General features: G+C 31.4%; 1 protein-coding gene across 1 annotated transcript in view; it reads left to right on the top strand.

Moving 5' to 3' along the window:
* LOC115883265 (synaptic vesicle glycoprotein 2B-like) overlaps positions 1 to 18,790 on the top strand; it is a 28,900-nt gene that overhangs the window by 3,189 nt on the left and 6,921 nt on the right. Inside the window, exons 3-9 of the mRNA XM_030901601.1 lie at positions 4,833 to 4,995; positions 5,058 to 5,233; positions 11,171 to 11,355; positions 11,410 to 11,594; positions 16,947 to 17,094; positions 17,347 to 17,461; positions 17,652 to 17,811. Of these exons, the coding sequence (XP_030757461.1) occupies positions 4,833 to 4,995; positions 5,058 to 5,233; positions 11,171 to 11,355; positions 11,410 to 11,594; positions 16,947 to 17,094; positions 17,347 to 17,461; positions 17,652 to 17,811 (1,132 nt within the window). The remainder of the gene's footprint in view (positions 1 to 4,832; positions 4,996 to 5,057; positions 5,234 to 11,170; positions 11,356 to 11,409; positions 11,595 to 16,946; positions 17,095 to 17,346; positions 17,462 to 17,651; positions 17,812 to 18,790) is intronic.

The following is an 18,790-nucleotide window of genomic DNA, read 5'->3' as shown; positions in this document are numbered from 1 at the left end:
TTGTATCAAGTTTTAATTTGATTTAAAGTACAATAGTACAAATATATATATATATATATATATATATATATATATATATATATATATATATATATATATATATATATATATATATATATATATATATATATATATATATATATATATATATATATATATAACTTTTAATATTAAGTTTTAATTTGATTTAAATATATATATATATATATATATATATATTGTACTATTGTACTTTAAATCAAATTAAAACTTAATAAAAAGTTATATATATATATATATATATATATATATATATATATATATATATATATATATATATATATATATATATATACAAAACCCCATATACACCCTATACAATAACACCCTATATACAAAAAGTTATATAGGATGAGACAAAATTAATATTGAACATTGGTCAACTTCAAAAGGATGTTACTCTTTTATTTTATATGGAACACCCAGTATATTATTCCGATATTCAGTGAAGAATTCATGTCTCTTCAAAATACTATTAAGGTTGCCTACCCTTCAAACAAAGATTTTCCTAGATATTTTCATTTACATGGTTTGATCTGAGTAGATCTTTATTATTTAATAAATCTAGGTGGCTGCGATATGTCTGACGTTACTTCAACATAGCTGTCTAATTAGTCCAACTTTAACAACTAGTTATCAATTTGTGTCAGTTAAAACAAGAAAATTTCTCAGAGATTTGCCCAAAAATGCAAACTTATCCTACATCAGAAAGAATTGATATTATTCTCCGTAGTTAATTGCAATAAATAAATAAATTATTGTCAATGCAGTGTGCATTCACCAATTAATAGAATACTTAAATGCTCCTCATTTTATCTAGTCTGGTTTTTTTATGGAGATATGTTAAAGACAGTGTTTAAAAAAACTCGACCACCTATTGTCGACAATATGAGAAAAATTATTGTAGCTGCTTTTCAAGGTAGAACTCCACATAATGCCTTTTAAAATGAAAAGATCCTTTTGAAAAGACAATTATTCTATGCAGTTAACAGGAAAGGAAGCATTTTGAGCATTTGATTTCATCTAGCTAATTTTTGTCACATAATTATAGGTTTATATCTAGTTTTAATTCTGTAATAATTAAAATATGTTTTAAACGTGTATCTTTTTAGTACCGTTAAGTATTTTACTCTACAATTTTAATTTTTGTTAAATTAACAAAAGGCATATCACAGCCACCTATATTTTTTTCAAATAATATACTACTGACGCAAAATCATAAAAATTAAAATATCTAGAAAAATATTTGTCTGAGGGGTAGGCAACCTTAATAATATTTTGTAGATATATAAATTCCCCATTGAACACCCGAATAATATACTGGGTGTTCCTTTTAAAATAAAGAAGTAACTTGCTTTTAAAAGTGACAGTGATAATGTTCCATATTAATTTTGTCTCACCCTATATAACTTTTCGGGTCAAATTTCAATTTGGTTTAACATACAATGGTTACTCAACTAAAATTTAGGTAGCTGTTATTGAAATTTAAAATTTACTCTTCATTTTTACAAAATGTGAAATATGTCAAAATCCTTAGATTTTAGGTATATGCTTCTTTAATAAAACCCACCTTTATTTTTTTCTACAATCCAAAAATCAACTAATATATAGGATGTTCTATTAGAAAAATCAAAACTTCGATGTGTAACTTTTTTTGGGGACACCCTGTATAATTCTATATATTTTTATAAAATTCTTTAAGTTAACCTACATAGGCTGCCAAAATTTCATTTCGATAAGAACTACCGTTCTCCCTGGAGCTTCCGCGGCGTATGAGAGGCACCACCCTGTATCTGTATAAAACAGCTATCAAGCCTCTTGTGATACAGAAGTCAAACTTTTGTACCACCCTTTTGCTGGCCTGTCAGGTGGTGTGAAAGTATTAGGAATTGTTGTTCGCACCCATTTTGCTATTCTGTCGCGGTCCATTCTTTCAACATGTTCTTCCCAATATGACGCCTTCTCGATCTTCTCCACCTACACTATGTATTGTATTTCCAGTTCCTTTCTGATGTCGAGGTTTCGAATTCCATCTCTTAATGTAACTTAGTATATCGTTCTTAATATTTTCATTTCTGTTATTCTGAGTATTGTCACAAATTTCCTATAACAGATGCGAAAGAAAGCGACTGCATCGGAAAATTTGTATATTTTATTTAAAATGGGATGCAAATGTGTTTATTTATAAGGAAAAAAAAGATATTTATAGTATAAAAAATTAATTTATTTAACAAAATTTAATTATAAATGTGACAAAATAGTTACCTTTCTATTGGTTCTATCGGACTTTTTTCGACTATATAAATCTTTATTTGTAAACTTTAATACATCAAATATTTTCAATCTAATAAATCATTTAATGATGTAAATAAGAGGAAATTTCTCACATTGGTGGTCAAATTTTATAGTTTTCATTATATCAAACAGCCTCTGAGAAATGTTTTCAACTCAAAATGCCTTTAATTATGTTTGACTACATCATTAAAAAAGGTCTTCAAATACATCAATGTGATATTTGTCTAAAATTTGCAAAAGAATCCGAATCTCTGGATAACTCGAAATTATTTACCCATTTAAAAGCCTTTGATCATGAAAGTGGAAAAATTTGTTCATTTTATTTACAGGCTGGAAAAATTATTTATATTAAATTTTGATGAGTTTGGCACTGAAGAAAACATTCAGAGGCTGTTTGATATAATGAAAACTATAGAATTTGACCACCCATGTGAGAAATTTCCTCTTATTTACATCATTAAATTATTTATTAGATTGAAAATATTTTATGCATTAAAGTTTACAAAAATAAAGATTTATATAGTCGAAAAAAGTCCGATAGAACCAATAGAAATGTAACTATTTTGTCACATCTTTAATTAAATTTTGTTATATAAATTAATTTTTTATACTATAAATATCTTTTTTTTTTTCTAATCTCCTACGAGCTGATATAATATGACGAGCAATCTATTAAATTACTGTGAGATTATAAAGAAAAGTCCTCAGACTTCGAGACATAGGAAAATCAAGTCCATTTAGCGTGTGTCCAAATTTTGACAAGTTTTCAAAAATGACAGTTTTGTTTAGACTTACGTTTAATTTCACCTGACTTCTCGGTAAATGATTTCTTTTTATGGGGGTACATAAAATCTAAAATTTACGGCCATGAAGAAATTCAAAACTTGGAGCAGTTAAGGCAGAAAATATTTAATGCCTTTGACACTGTCACCCCTGATATGTTATCCAATGTGAGGAGGGGATTTTATGATCGTTTGGGTTATTGTTTAATGCAAGAGGGAGGCACTTTTGAACAATTTTTGTAATTTTTAAATTTCATTATCTTGTTTTTTACCGTTTACCCATTACCTACCTTGACAAACATGGGGAAAACGAAGGTCCTTTTCAGGACCACAAATATTTTGATTGAGAAAATTGGTAACTTTTTTGGATTAAAAAACAAAAGTTGTTAATATAATACCAATTTAAAAGTGTTTTAGTAGTTTTTATACACACTATGATATAAAATTTATTATTATTATAATGTACATTATTAATACTATTGTTCATTCGAAATGGCATTAAGGCCCAATTGCAACAATGATTTAAATTTTTCTTAAAGATAAGTAGAGCTTAGAATGAGCTGTATTTATATTTACTTTAATATTCACCTTAAATGAGGGAATTTGACTGATGAATTGTTTTTAATGATACTAAAAATTTTAGTTCAATTTTTAATAAAATTTATTTAATATTAATAGAAATCCAAGAGATTTGAAACCTCTTTTAGCGATTTATAACATTCTCAAATGAATTACAGGTGCCCTTATTTTCTATGAAAATCACACAGCTTTTTTCATAGTCGCTGCAGTTGTCATAGCTATAAAAAACTAATTTTTTAAGGTGTGAAAATTGCGACACACGCTAAATGGACTTGATTTTTCGTATGTCTCGAAGTCTGTGGACCTTTTTGTATGCCTCGATAACATATTGGTGCAGATTATTTTCACCCAAACAAATAATAACCCAAACTATACATTGATGCGGATTGTCTATGAACTCTTTCTGAAGGTCACAGAAACCTGAACGCGTAATTCGGTGTTCTTTCGCATCTGTTATAGATAATTTGTGGTATTGTTTTTAACTAGCCTAACAGAAGTCTTGTATATGCGAATTTTGTTTTTCCTTTGCATGAATTTAATACTTCATAATATATGGTAGGTATCTCTTAAATAGCCAGATATTCGTGCTGCTTTATTTGCTTGTATCCTGGCTTCATCTAAAAAGATCTGTAACAAGAGATATATTCACGCCCAAGTAATTAAATTGGGATATTTGGTTTTTTGGTTGTTCCAACGAGTTGCGAGTTTTAGATATATTTAGTACGATACCTGTATGCTTACCTATTGAAGCTAGTAAATACTTTAATGCAGGACAAGTCCTACAAAAAAGTTTTTGTTCAAGTCCCGTGTAGGTTTTACCTGTAACGCCACAAAGTAAAATAAAAATAACTAACAGTAAAAAATAAAAGTAATTTAAAGTAAAATTAAAGTGACATTAAAGTGTAAAATTATACTGCCTCCAATGGGTAAGCTTGCAGATATAATCTAAATATCCCTTAAAATCCAATATTCACTTTTTTCTTTCAAAAGCTCGTTTTAAATGGTTACAGTACTTCTAAATTCTACTTAACTATGGCGCGGTCTAAATTATAAATATTTTATTTCTACTTACATATTTTTAATTGAATTAGTAAACAATAATCTATAAAATATGTAAATATTTGTTAACTATTTTAGGTATGATCTCTAGTGCGATAATATGGGGATTTCTATTTGATGTCCTTGGAAGAAAAAAACTTTTAGTAATCGGCTTCCTTGTCGACTCCATATTTGTATTCACAAGTGCCTTGACACAAAATATTGCTTTACTACTAGTCACAAAATATTTACAAGGCTTTATGTATGTTGATTGTAGTTGATCTGAAATACTAATTTCAATAACTTAATGCTTATCAATTGTAGCATTAATGGACCATTCGCAGCTTTAAGTTCATATATGTCCGAGTTCCATAGTGCAAAATACAGGCCCATGTGTCAAATTATCATTGGTTCCTGTAATAGTTTTGGAACAGCTTTCCTTCCACTGATAGCCTGGTTGATTTTACCGTATAAAATTGACTTCTTTGTTGGGGACTACAGTAAGTATCACGTTTATTTTTTTAAGCATAAGAACATTAGGAAAATAAAACACAATAGACCAAAATACTTTAGCCTTACCACCGACTCATCAGCAGATGATTAAAACTAATCTATTATCTACAAAATGAGCATTTATAGAGTCACTCGGTTGGTACTGATTAAGCCAATTGACCAAATTAGCCAAGCATGTCAGAACCACTTCCAGAACCAGTTCAGTCATTGGGGATCAAAAAAGGAGCCAGCTTGGAAAAAAGTCCGGAAGTTTTGAAACTTTGCAGGTTTATAGGTTTTGGGGTCCCTAACTAAAATCTATAAAATACACATTTCCAGACTTGCCGCCGGCGCCGCCATCTTGCCAAGATGTCGCCCAAAATCGGTATTTTGTAAATATCTCGAAAACTATGCGTTTGTATAGTCGATTTTCCGAAATCAAATGTCGATTGGGGTTCACTAAAACTAGTTTTTGTTTAGTTTCTTCAATTTTGTCATGAAACAGTGGCGTATCATTAATTCGCTAATTAATTTATGAATAATTATTTGTCGTGCTGGATAGCATTCATTGCGAACTTGCCACCAGGTTCAGCATTGGTCTGGTTGTGCCAAAGATGCCGAAGAATGGAGTTGGAAGAAAACAAAAACAGGCATTACTCCAGTCACAACGTTGACAGATCCAGTTCCAAAATCCCTATTGGCATTTTTATCCTGTAAATGCAAAACCAACAACTGTGGTAGAGCCTGCGGATGCAGAACAGCAGGATTAAAATGTTCAATGATTTGTGCATACTGCAATGGGAAATCCTGTGACAACGTCACTAAAGGGGGACTCAAGAGGAGCACTGTCAAGAGGAATTGGACTTGCCTGTAGATATCCCTCTGGCGGTTGAAGATGAAGAGTTGGACAAATTGAGAGACCACCTTGATGAGCCCAGCACAGCAGACATGATCAACTTTGACATCAATGAGCCAGGTCCGTCGGGTTTGTACAGATAACCTCTTGGTTGTACTTTACCTCTTGGGTGGTGTGGAAACAAGTACATATTTTCAATAATTAAAATTAATTATTCATAAATTAACGAGCGAATTAATGATATGCCACTGTTTTATGACAAAATTGAAGAAACTAAACTAAAACTAGTTTTAATGAACCCTAATCGACATTTGATTTCGGAAAATCGACTATACATTTATGTATCATATTTTACGCAAAATTGTAAAATTCCCAGGGATTTTGTGCCTACACGGTTGACTTTAGCGAAACTTTTCTTAGAACCTTTTTTATAGGAAATTTAAAAATAAATAAATAATAAATATAATAAAAACAAAATAAATATTGCTCTCCTCATTTTTTTGCGAAAAACACATAGTTTTCGAGATATTTACAAAATACCGATTTTGGGCGCCATCTTGGCAAGATGGCGGCGCCGGCGCCGCACAGTGGGGTATTTGACACAGATAGTTGATCGAAATTTTTTTATGTAGACGTTATATAAATTATTGCTATTTTCAATTAAAGAGGAAATAATATGAACAAAATAAAGAATAATTCGTCGATTCTAAAAAAAAAGAAAGAAAAATCACTGTTCCAGTGTTTCCACGGTCAATGCCACTACTGCCAGTAGTAATATCGCAACTAATACTACTAATGCTACGACTGATCCGCGAGCAATGCCCATACCACTAAAGTCGGTACTAATGCCAAATTATGCTATACTGCTAATGGCACTAATGCGATCGCTTTGTACACAACAATGCCATCGCGGTTTACACCTCGCATTAGTATATCACTGATTGGCAAATTAGAGGAAACCAAGAATGTTTTTCTCATTTTATCAGCAAAGTCGCAAAAAGTCGCAGTATTTTATTTTACTGTATGAAAGCCCAATGTTTACTAAGCAAAACGTATATAGACAATATGCTGAATTCTTCGAAATGCGCAATTAAATATCTAAGTATAATAAAAATGTCACAAATTTAATCAAATTTTCTGAACGCCTAACTTTTAGTTGCAAAAAAAATCGTTAGTATAGAGAATATCAAAATAAATAATAGGTTTTTGTAGAATACATACCTGCAGCTTGCTGAGCCATTTTCAATTAAAACAATAATATAAACGTAAAAAGAGCACAAGAACAACAACAATTTATAATTTTAAACATAAAATTTAGCCATTTACCTCTTATCTGTGAGAAGTAACAACTTTGACGTTTCGATGAAAAAAAACGCTTTATTGTACAAAAAGCCAAAACAGCTTCATCGACAAAGCAAAACAAAAAAAGCACAAAAACAAATATACAAATAATAAAAAAAGAATGTCATACAATACAAATCAATTCCAAAAAAAAAAATACGTCATATAATTACAAATAAAACATATATGGACATTGCAGAACACAGGCGTATCTAGAAAATTTTACAAAAGGAAAACTGTAAATGGATAAAATCATGTTATAATAACATAAAATCAAGAGTTATAAAATATTAAATACTAGACCTTTAACCAGTGTGTGAGATGATCAAAATATTAAAATTAAAATTCTAAATTGTTCATGATTAAACATCAACAAAAAAGTCGTTTACCGCATATAGGGCTCTCTCCAGTAAGTATGATTTCAGAGCTTTGCGAAATGCGGGAAAGAATGAAAGTGACTTGATATTCGAAGGCAAATGATTGTACATTTTCTTGGCATTGTACAGTATTGAGCCCTTAACTAGTTCTGAGCTCGGGGTTGGCAGATAAATATCGTGCTCCGCATTCCTAAGTGGATAGTTGTGAGAAGGCCTTTCCGGAATAGAGAATATGTGCTTGCGGATTAAGCAAACGGATTCAAAAATGAATAAGGAAGGAAGAGTCAGTATTTTGAAATTTTTAAAGAAATTCTGGCAGTGAGTTCTACTGTTTAGTCCCAATAAGTATCGAACTGCTCTCTTTTGAAGTTTGAAAATACGATCAAATTTTGTCGCGCAGCAAGTACCCCAGAATGGAAGGGCATAACGAAGATGCGACTCAAAAAGGGCATAATAGACCATTCTAGAGGTTGATGAGTTAAGTTCCTTAGACACTGATCTTAGCGCAAAACAGGCAGAGCTTAGTTTCTTTGATAAGGCTTCGATGTGCAAGTCCCATTTTAAAGAGTTGTCCACAACAAGTCCTAAGAATCCACAGAGTCCACGACGTCAATAGTGGTGTTATTAAGTACAAAAGTTTGTATAGTACTTTTATATGACAAAACTTTAGTTTTTGAAAGGTTGAGGCATAGGAGATTAGAATCGCACCAAGATTTAATGGTGCGTAAGTCACTGGATATAGTATCATATAGTGCCGTAACATCTGGGCCGCTCCAAGTGAAACTAGTATCGTGCTCAAAGAGGCAGATTTTACCGCTAATGTCTATGAAACAAATGAATGCAACGAAACACACCCATAGCAACGCCATTCATGGCAGACATGATTTAACTTATCATTTATCTTTTTTTGGGAAATCTTAAACACATTTGCTTTTTCGAATTTCGATCACCTTTTTCATGCTAATACCCCACCGTGCGCCGGCGGCAAGTCTGGAAATGTGCATTTTATGGGTTTTAGTTAAGGACCCCAAAACCTATAAACCTGCAAAGTTTCAAAACTTCCGGACTTTTTTCCAAGCAAAAATCCCCACTGACTGAACTACTAGGGCAATAGAGGAAGAGAGCACTATGACAATGGGAATTGAGCCATTATCTCTGTTCATATTATATTTATATCTATTTATTTTAATTTATTTAAAAACAAACTTTTGAATTAAAATAATGCATACCTAATCGTTGGATAAACTATAGTTTTTCTTAAGACAGAGAGTAAGTGCTTCGCACAATCTTCAAAAATCCTGTATTTGAATTTAGATAAGATATGTTAATGATTTAAGCTACTTGAATTTTACAACCTCCATCTTCCAACCTTTAATAAATATTCCAGTAGGTATATCTCGTAAATGTGTATTTATAAATCTAAAATCAAAATTATAGCAGTATATTAATAATTTGTTACTAATTTTAGAATAAAAAGATTAAGAAAGGAGTATAATGCTAGCCATGTATTCATGCATGCATGGTAGACGAAGGTAGGGTCCTAGGGTGGGGATCCTTTACGGTTCTGTGTGACGATTTATTTGACATATTTAAATTTGATTTGAAATTTTTTGCATATCTCAGTCTTTACTGAGCAAATTTATGTTATTTATTATTTGTTCTACAACTGGTAGTTGTTTAGAGGTAGTAAATATAGAAGGAAATTTTTTGTGCCAAAAGTTAAATTAACAATGACACTATTGCGATTTGTCGAAAAAGACTGTAAAATAGTTCGTTGTGTAGCGTGCGGTAGATCTCGGTCAATAATCGAGGGAAATAATGGAATAACTTTTCAGCTACCAACATTTATTGGCTACCAACATTTATTGGCAACTACCAACATATATTATAATATATAACTACCGACATTTATTGGCAACGTAAAATAAAACAATTAATTTTAGAGTCTACCCTGCATGATATTTTTACACGTTTTGAATAAAATTAGAACGGCACTGATAATATATACAATTAATAATATATTATACAATTTAAACATATTTTTACAAGATACAGAGTGTCCCAAATAAATAAAAAATATAAAAGTTATAATTTTTTAAACGGAACACCCTACATATTATTACATTTTTAGTTTCTATGATTAAAATAAAGGTAAATTTGATTAAGGTTTACCGCATTTTAATTTTACCGTTTATGAAATACTAAGGTTTTTGTCAAAGTACAGTAATAATTTTAATGCTTCATTTACCTACGTTTATTTAAGTTTTAATTTGGCAATAACTTGTTTAATTGAAACGGAACACCCTGTATACTTTATGAGAATCAGATGCACAATTTAATTTTCTATCAAATTGTATTATACCATTTTTTACCTATCTCTTCAAGTTTTCGTAGAAAATGCATTTTCTTATAATTTAGACTTCGTTTATCATTTATTATTTTAGATTATTTTTAAAGATGTAACAAATTTTTAAACAGTACATATACTAATATTGTCGATTGTGGCTTATTTCATTAAAAAAACTGTTTAAATATTAAAGACGACCAATTAATTAATATGATTCCAGTATTTAAACTACATTTGCGTTTGCGTTGATTAATAATAATTGCTCCAAATACTAAAAAACTGAATTTTGTATGTGTATATTGTGTATTAGACAGTGTGGTGAAAAGTAAAACCTTAAAAATTTTATTTAATTTTTTCAAATGCTTATTTATAACAACAGAGACGTTCATTTTCATAACTTATTATTATATTCATTTCTGATTCAAATCCACATTTATTTAGAATAATTTATTAACTAACACAATTAAGTATGTAACTAATTAATATTTGGGCGGAAATAATGGTGGTATATTTAATTAATGTTATACTCTTTTATAATAAAGATTTAAATAGTTTTGTTTGTGTACACAAATGGCCTAGTGATATTGACGTTTTTAACACCTGTACATTTTGTACATTTGTTGTTTTAAAAACAATCTAAGATGGGTGTATTGATAAATGAGGTCTAAATTATAAGAAAATGCATTTTCTACGAAAACTTGAAGGGATAAGTAAAGAATGGCGTAATACAATTTGATAGACAATTAAATTGTGCATCTGATTGTTTTAAAATACACTAGATGTTCCATTTTAATTAAACAAGTTATTGCCGTTTAAAGCTAGGGAAGCTGGGGGAAGCCTTAAAATTTGTACTGCAATTTCAAAAAATTGAAAATATTTAAAAAAACAGTAAGGTTTAAGTGTAATAAACCTTAATCAAATTTACCTTTATTTTAATCGTAGAAACTAAAAATGTAATAATATACAGGGTGTTAAAAAATACATTTTTGATTATGAGTATTATAAAGACTCAATATGTTTTCAGGTTTTCATTCCTGGAATATCTTCTTACTTGTAAGCGGATTACCAGCATTCACCAGCGGTCTATTCTACATGTTTTTACCCGAAAGTCCCAAGTTTCTCATGACATGCGGACAAAACGAGAAAGCTTTGGAAGTGCTGAGGAGAGTCTACAGCATCAACACAGGAGAACCAAGAGGCTCTTATCCTGTAAGCCGTATAAACGACTTACAGTAAAAATAATTTGATGTGTTGGTGTTACAGATCAAGCTGCTCATCGACGAAACTAAACTGAACGGAAATAGCAAACATGGAGGGAAAGTAACTGCTCAAAGAAGCACAACTCAAGCCTTGAAAGAAGGTTTGCAGCAAATCAAACCGTTGTTCTATCCGCCTCATCTAGCGAAAGTTTGTCTTACTTGTAGCATCATGTTCTTTAGCGTTATGAGGTAAGTTGTTGATGTACGCCTGTGGATGTACTGTCAAAACTCGATGTGACATGTGTCGTTGTTCATCAAGTAATGTACACAAAACATCCCCCTTTAGAATTTTGACTTATATGTCATGAAATAAAAGTAAAAGAATTGCGCCCTCTTGAGTTTGTTCGCGTACTAAATTCATGAGATATCGATCCCTATATTTAATTTAATTATTTTGAATATTACAAGATATTCTTTGATATTACTACACAAACTAATATTACAGAAAGATTTTTTTTAATTAAGAAATAGGTATGTTGTTCTGTGAACAATTCAAATTTTAGGTCAATATTAACAATGTTTCCACCAGTAAATACAATAGTATCCCAAACATACAAAAGCGGATTAAAAAATCCTCAATTATTTAAAAACATGCATTTATCTAAGGATTATGATCTGCAACCAAATTCAAATTTTAGGTCAGTACTGATAATATTTCCACCAGTAAGGATAAACGCGCTAAACCTAGGATTTACCAAAACATGTGGTAAAAGCCCGAAAACTATTTATTTTGCTTCCATTTCGGACTTTTACCGGACCCAAACAGTAAATCTTAGAATTTACCACACCGCATTGGTAAAAGTACGAATAAGCAAGTGGTAGTAAAAACCAACCAACCCCACCAAATAACCACCTAACCAATGCATTAACACCCCCCAAATAACCAGTCGATAATTTGTCGATATTGTTGCTATAAGAAAAATAATTCGTACTTTTACCAATGCGGTACATCAGGGGTTTGAAACACCCTCAAAAAGGAAATACCACTCCTGCAACTCCCAGAGGATGATATGCCACGAACGTACAACTTTGAGAAACAGCTCAATGCCCAGCAGTTACAAGACCATACGATAACTTGGTATACTTGGGTCGAGAACTAAATACTCCGAACCAATGGGCACCTACCCTAGCATCCTACAGGCAGAAATCTACGCTATCGAAAGATGCGTACAACTTATCTTAGATAGGAACTATCGGAAACAAGAAATATCCATCTTATCTGATAGTCAAGCAGCGTTAAAAGCGATCAACTCAGTATTAATCAATTCGAAATTGATCAAAGAATGCATAGAGAAGCTGAATAAATTAGGCAAAGAAACCTACTCTGCATGCCTGCTCACCAAGGGATAGAAGGCAATGAATAAGCAAACGATCTAGCTAGAAAAGGAGCGAACACTCCAGTAACTAGACCAGAACCGTTCTGCTTTCCAAGTGGTAACCAACTCAAGGCGGAACACAAGAACTTGGAAGACTCCATCCGCAACCTGGAATGAGAATCTTGCAACGGTCTAAGACACTCGAAGAAGTTTCTGAGGGTTTACGATCAAGAAAAATCAAAGATCTTCCTGGATTTAGGTAACAATCTTCTCCACACTTAGGTTTGAAAACACTGTCTCCTCAATGAACACCTCAGTAGATTGAAACTAAGAAAAAACCGCGAATGCAGATTCTGTGGGGAAAATGGGGAAACACCAGTACACCTCATCACTGAGTGCGCCGAGACGACAACCATTCGTGCCATGAACTTCCCATATAACACAACACAATCCTATAGATATCTTGAGGATATCCACCAAGGATATAGTAAATATCTTAGGGATATCCAAAAACCAGAGGAGGATATTTATGGGATATCCAAGTGGGACAAAAAAAGTCATCTTCAAGACATCCCTAGGCAAGCCTTTTACGATTATTTAGAATATTTCTAGGATAATACAAGGATGATGTTGGGAGCATTATAAAATATTTTTAGGACATTATATGAGGACTGTTATTTGACAATACTTACTTCATCCTTAGTTTATAGTAAAAACGTTCGCGATTTAGTTTTATTTAGCCACATTTTGACGTTATTCATTGGATATTTTTATTAACAGCTCGAAAATATACCTACATAAATATGTCAACGAATTTTGCGTCAAAATTTATAAGTTTATTTGTATAAGTTAAGAGCTTTCAATTTATACTGTACCATCGAAAAAAAACGGCGTTCAATTGGCTTGAAAATTACGATCGATGACATTCCCCATATAATTTTACGTACAAAATAACAGCTATCTTCATTTCCAAGCCACCTCTGATGCCGTTTTTTTCGATCGTATGGTATTATACCAGATTATACTACCCTTTATGGAGTCTAGCAGTCTGGTCTAGCAGCAACAGTTTACATCAAAGTTAGCACACATGATACAGGTATAATTTCTAACACCACACATTCCAGAAACTCACAATTTAAACACAAAAATAGGATTTCTGTTTGAATAGATCAAACACGAAAATGGGTTTAGGGATAAAGAACAAGCGCTTTTCAACAAATTTTTACCTATAATTTTGTCACAAATTTTTCATTGTGAGACTTGAGTCGTTCGTCGTTTTTCGACATTAGTTGAGGTTAGGATAGAATTTCTGCTAGAACAAGGCTAGAACTATGAGTATAAGAAAAAACTAAGTCAAACTCAACCAGTTTTGTTAGTTTCAATTGTGGTTTCAGTCATTTTTAAGCTCATCCCTATATCGACAAACGACCGAATTCACCTCGAATTTCACTAAATCAAAAACTGAATAATACACGATGCAAAAACAAACAACTGTCGAGATGAATTGTGGGAAATTTTTTGTGCGGGCGTTTTAAATTCTCTGTATTACTGGGAGTGGCTAAGCGCATAAATATTCAGATTATCCAAAAGATACCAACACGATATTTTGTTTCCTTGGCGTAATATATATCTATCTGTATGGTTTATTGCATTTTATGTAATATAAAAAGTACTACATTATTTATTTTTCCTAAATATCTAGACGGATATTGTTAGGATATTTTATTATCATGAGCATGTTTGGATATCTCAGCTGGATGTACATTAGATATACGACAGAGATATCCATAGGATATTCTATTCTGAGACATCTACAGGATTTCAGGATGTCTGGAGGATATCCTATAGATGTCTTTATAAGATGATCTTATAATGGGACATTCCGACATTTCTATGAATATCCTGCGGATATTGTGTGTTATATGGGTTGGTACGACTGATATTGGAGATGGAGAACTCCCCTCTATAAAACCGTCCCACATACTGACTTTTGTCAAAGCCCTGGGACTATATGATGAGTGATATCTCAAGAAAGGGGAACACAATAGAGCTGTAAGATGGCAGTGATTAACCCCTCTCCCACTCATTCTAATTCTAATTCTACGAATGCGGTGTGGTAAATCCTAAGATTTACTATTTGGTTCCGGTAAAAGCCCGAAATGGAACCAAATTAAGAAATTTTCGAGTTTTTACCACTTGATTTTGGTAAATCCTAGGTTTAGCGCGCTTATCCTAGGTTTTACCGCATTTCGGACATTTATAGTGACATATACAGGGTTGTTCACCACATACGACACGGAGTATTATAGCTAAACGATTAAATTTTTACAAATTGTAAGTTTTGGGTTCGTTGAAGGACTATTAGAGCTACAATTTAAAAATATTTTTACAAGATACAGAGTGTCCCAAATAAATAAAAAATATCAAAGTTGTGTTTTCTTAAATGGAACACGCTGTATATTATTGCATTTTTAGTTTCCACGATTAAAATAAAGGTAAATTTGATTAAGGTTTATTACACTTAAACCTTACCGTTTTTTAAATATTTTCAATTTTGCGAAATTGCAGTATAAATTTTAAGTCTTCATTTCTCCGAGGATATCAAAGTTTTTAATACTAAATATTTACTGAAGATTATTTATTGATCAGTTATTGTGTTGCAATAATAAAAATTATACTACCTTATACAGTGTCTAAAAATTTATTTTAAATAATTACTAGCTTTAAACGGCAATAACTTATTTACTTTAAATAGAACACCCTGTATATTTTATGAGAATCAGATGCACAATTTAACGGTCTATCAAATTGTATTGTACCACTTCTTACCTATTTCTTCAAGTTTTCGTAGAAAATGCATTTTCTTATAATTTAGACCTCATTTATAAATATACCCATGGAATATTGACATTTTAGATTGTTTTTAAAACAACAAATGTACAAAATGTACAGGCTAGTAATATTATCGTTTTAAGTAAAACGATAATATTACTAGGCCATTTGTATACAAAAAGAAAACTATTTAAATCTTTATAAAAAAGTATACCATTAATTAAATAAACCATCAGTATTTCCGCCTAAATACTAATTAACTACATACTTAATTGTATTCGTTAATAAATTTTTCTAAATAAATGTGGATTTGAATCAGAAATCAATATAATAATAAGTTATGAAAATGAACGTATCTGTTGTTATAAATAAGCATTTGTCAAAAAATTAAATATCATTTTTAAGGTGTTACTTTTTACCACACTGTCTAATACACATACATAATTCAGCTTTTTAGTATTTGAAGCAATTATTATTAATCAACGCAAACAGTCAATGAATGTAGTTTCAATACTGGAATCATATTTTGGTCCTCTTTAACAAATATTTAAACAGTTTTTTTTATTTTTTAATGAACTAAACGAACTATACCGACAATATTAGTATCTGTACTCTTTAAAAATTTGGTACATCTTTAAAAATAATCTAAAATATCAGTATTCCATGGGTATATTGATAAATGAGTTCTAAATTACAAGAAAATGCATTTTCTACGGAAACTTGAAAAGATATGTAAAAAACGGTATAATACAATTTGATAGACAATTAAATTGTGCATCTGATTCTCATAAAACATACAGGGTGTTCCATTTAAATCAAACAAGTTATTGCTGTTTAAAGCTAGTAATTATTTAAAATAAATTTTTAGAGATTCTGTATAAGGTAGTAAAGTTTTTATTATTGCAACACAATAACTGATCAATAAATAAACTTCAGTTAATATTTAGTATTAAAAACTTTGATACCCTCGGAAAAATGAAGCCTTAAAATGTATACTGCAATTTCACAAAATTGAAAATATTTCAAAAACGGTAAGGTTTAAGTGTAATAAACCTTAATCAAATTTACCTTTATTTTAATCGTAGAAACTAAAAATGTTATAATATATAGGGTTCCATTTAAAATAATACAACTTTATTATATTTTATATATTTGGAACACTCTGTATCTTGTAAAAATATTTTTAAATTGTAGCTCTAATAGTCCTTCAACGAACCCAAAACTTACAATTTGTAAAAATCTAGTCGTTTAGCTACAATACTCCGTGTCGTATGTGGTGAACAACCCTGTATATTATGTGCAATGCTTTTGACACGAATAAATAGATAAACCACTGTTTCACATTTAATTTAAAGTAAGAAAGAAAATCTCATTAACACTTTATATTTTCTAGTTTGAATATGTTACGGTTGTGGTTACCCCAGATTTTCCAAACAATGACGGATTATCAAATAATGCACGATGGAGCATCGGCAAGTTTATGTACGATGTTGGAAATTATTACTCCCACAAATTCAAGCATTTCCGGAAAGTGTGTAGTGGTAAGTACCTATGCAATTTTGTACTTATTTTATACTGATTTTTATCAAGAGCATAATAATAATAACATGATAATCATCATCATTCTCAGCTTATTAAATCTATTAATAATTTATTACCTATAGAATTTTATATTATAGATAAACTAATTCTTCATTTACTTAAATCGATGTCACTTTTTTGGACAATGAATTTAATGTTTGCTTCCTCTAGGCATACATTTTCTTTATGTATATAATTTGTCTTTATTTCAGAATACAGACAATTCCACGATATATATCAACTCCATTATAGTTGGTAGTACTGCAATATGTGGATATATTCTGGTCGGTACACTCATAAGGCTTTTAGGAAAAAAGAAAATTTTATGTAAGTAAACTGACACTTTATACAGGGAATTGTAAAGGCCCTACAATATAAAGTAAATAATACGTACATATGTAGGTACCTGTTTTTTTTTCAAATAAACATCCCCTGTATCGTCATTTCAATCAAATATTTCTTATCTATTTTAGGAAGAAGCAGTATTTTAACATTTAGCACAATTTATCTGTTTTAGTGGTGGTACAATGTCTAGGTGGTGGATTCTGTATTGGAATGTACTTTTCGCAACAACCAAGCGTCGCTCTGGCATGCTCAGCTATATTTATAGCTTGCGGATCACTATCCAGTAATATTGTGATATCGGTAACTGTGGATTTGTTTCCAACAACTCTCAGGTGAGTATCATCTTAAAAAAAAAAATTACGATATCATGTGATATCACCCAGAGTTCCCAACTGGCAAAGGTGTACGATAAGGAGACGCCATATCCCCAAAGCTGTTTACAGCAACACTAGAACAAATCTTCCGTCAACTGGTCTGCACCAACAAAGGATTAAAAATAGATGGAGAATATCTTAACTATCTAAGATTCGCTGATCACATAGACCTAATTGTCAATAGTCCAGAAGAACTACAAGCACAATTAGCGACCTAAATACAGTCAGCAATAAAGTAGGTCTCAAAACTAATTTACCAAAAACTAAAGTAATATACAACGACCTAGGATAAGGCCGAACCTGAGATGGAACCATGATATTAGGAAATTAGCAGGGATAAGGCCCGATAGATTGGGCCTACATAGCCAAAAATAGACAACAATTGGTAGAACTAACTACAAAGAAATTTGGTAGAACTAACTACAAGAACAAATCCCACAGGACTGGCTAAACTCCACGTTTATCGTCATCCCAAAGAAAACAAATCCCAAAAACTGCGGAGACCATAGACTCATAAGCTTAATGAGTCACGCACTTAAAGCGTTTCTTCGAGTCATCCATTCTAGAATATATCGGAAGTTATAAGAGATGGAGTGGCGACACACAGTTCGGCTTTATCAAGGGTCTTGGCACTAGAGAAGCTCTCTTCTCTGTGAAACTACTTGTGCAGAAATGTTATGATCAGAGGCAAGATGTTTTCATCTGTTTTATTGACTATCAGAGAGCCTTTGATAACGTAAAACACGAACCGTTGATGGAGAGACTACAGGAGATAGGCTTAGATGGCAAGGACATCAGAATAATTAAAGAACTGTATTGGCAGCAGTCGGCGGAGATCCGTATTGATGGTGATCGAACAACGGAAACCTTCAGCGTATTAAAGGGAGTTCGGCAGGGATTTGTACTATCACCCATTCTGTTTAACATCTACGTTGAG

Source organism: Sitophilus oryzae, unplaced genomic scaffold (genome assembly GCF_002938485.1).
Source record: "Sitophilus oryzae breed Bouriz unplaced genomic scaffold, Soryzae_2.0 scaffold_1853_pilon_pilon, whole genome shotgun sequence".
NCBI classification, from domain to species: domain Eukaryota; kingdom Metazoa; phylum Arthropoda; class Insecta; order Coleoptera; family Curculionidae; genus Sitophilus; species Sitophilus oryzae.
The sequence above is the reverse complement of the archived record's forward strand: the minus strand, read 5'-3'. Positions and strand labels throughout refer to the sequence as shown.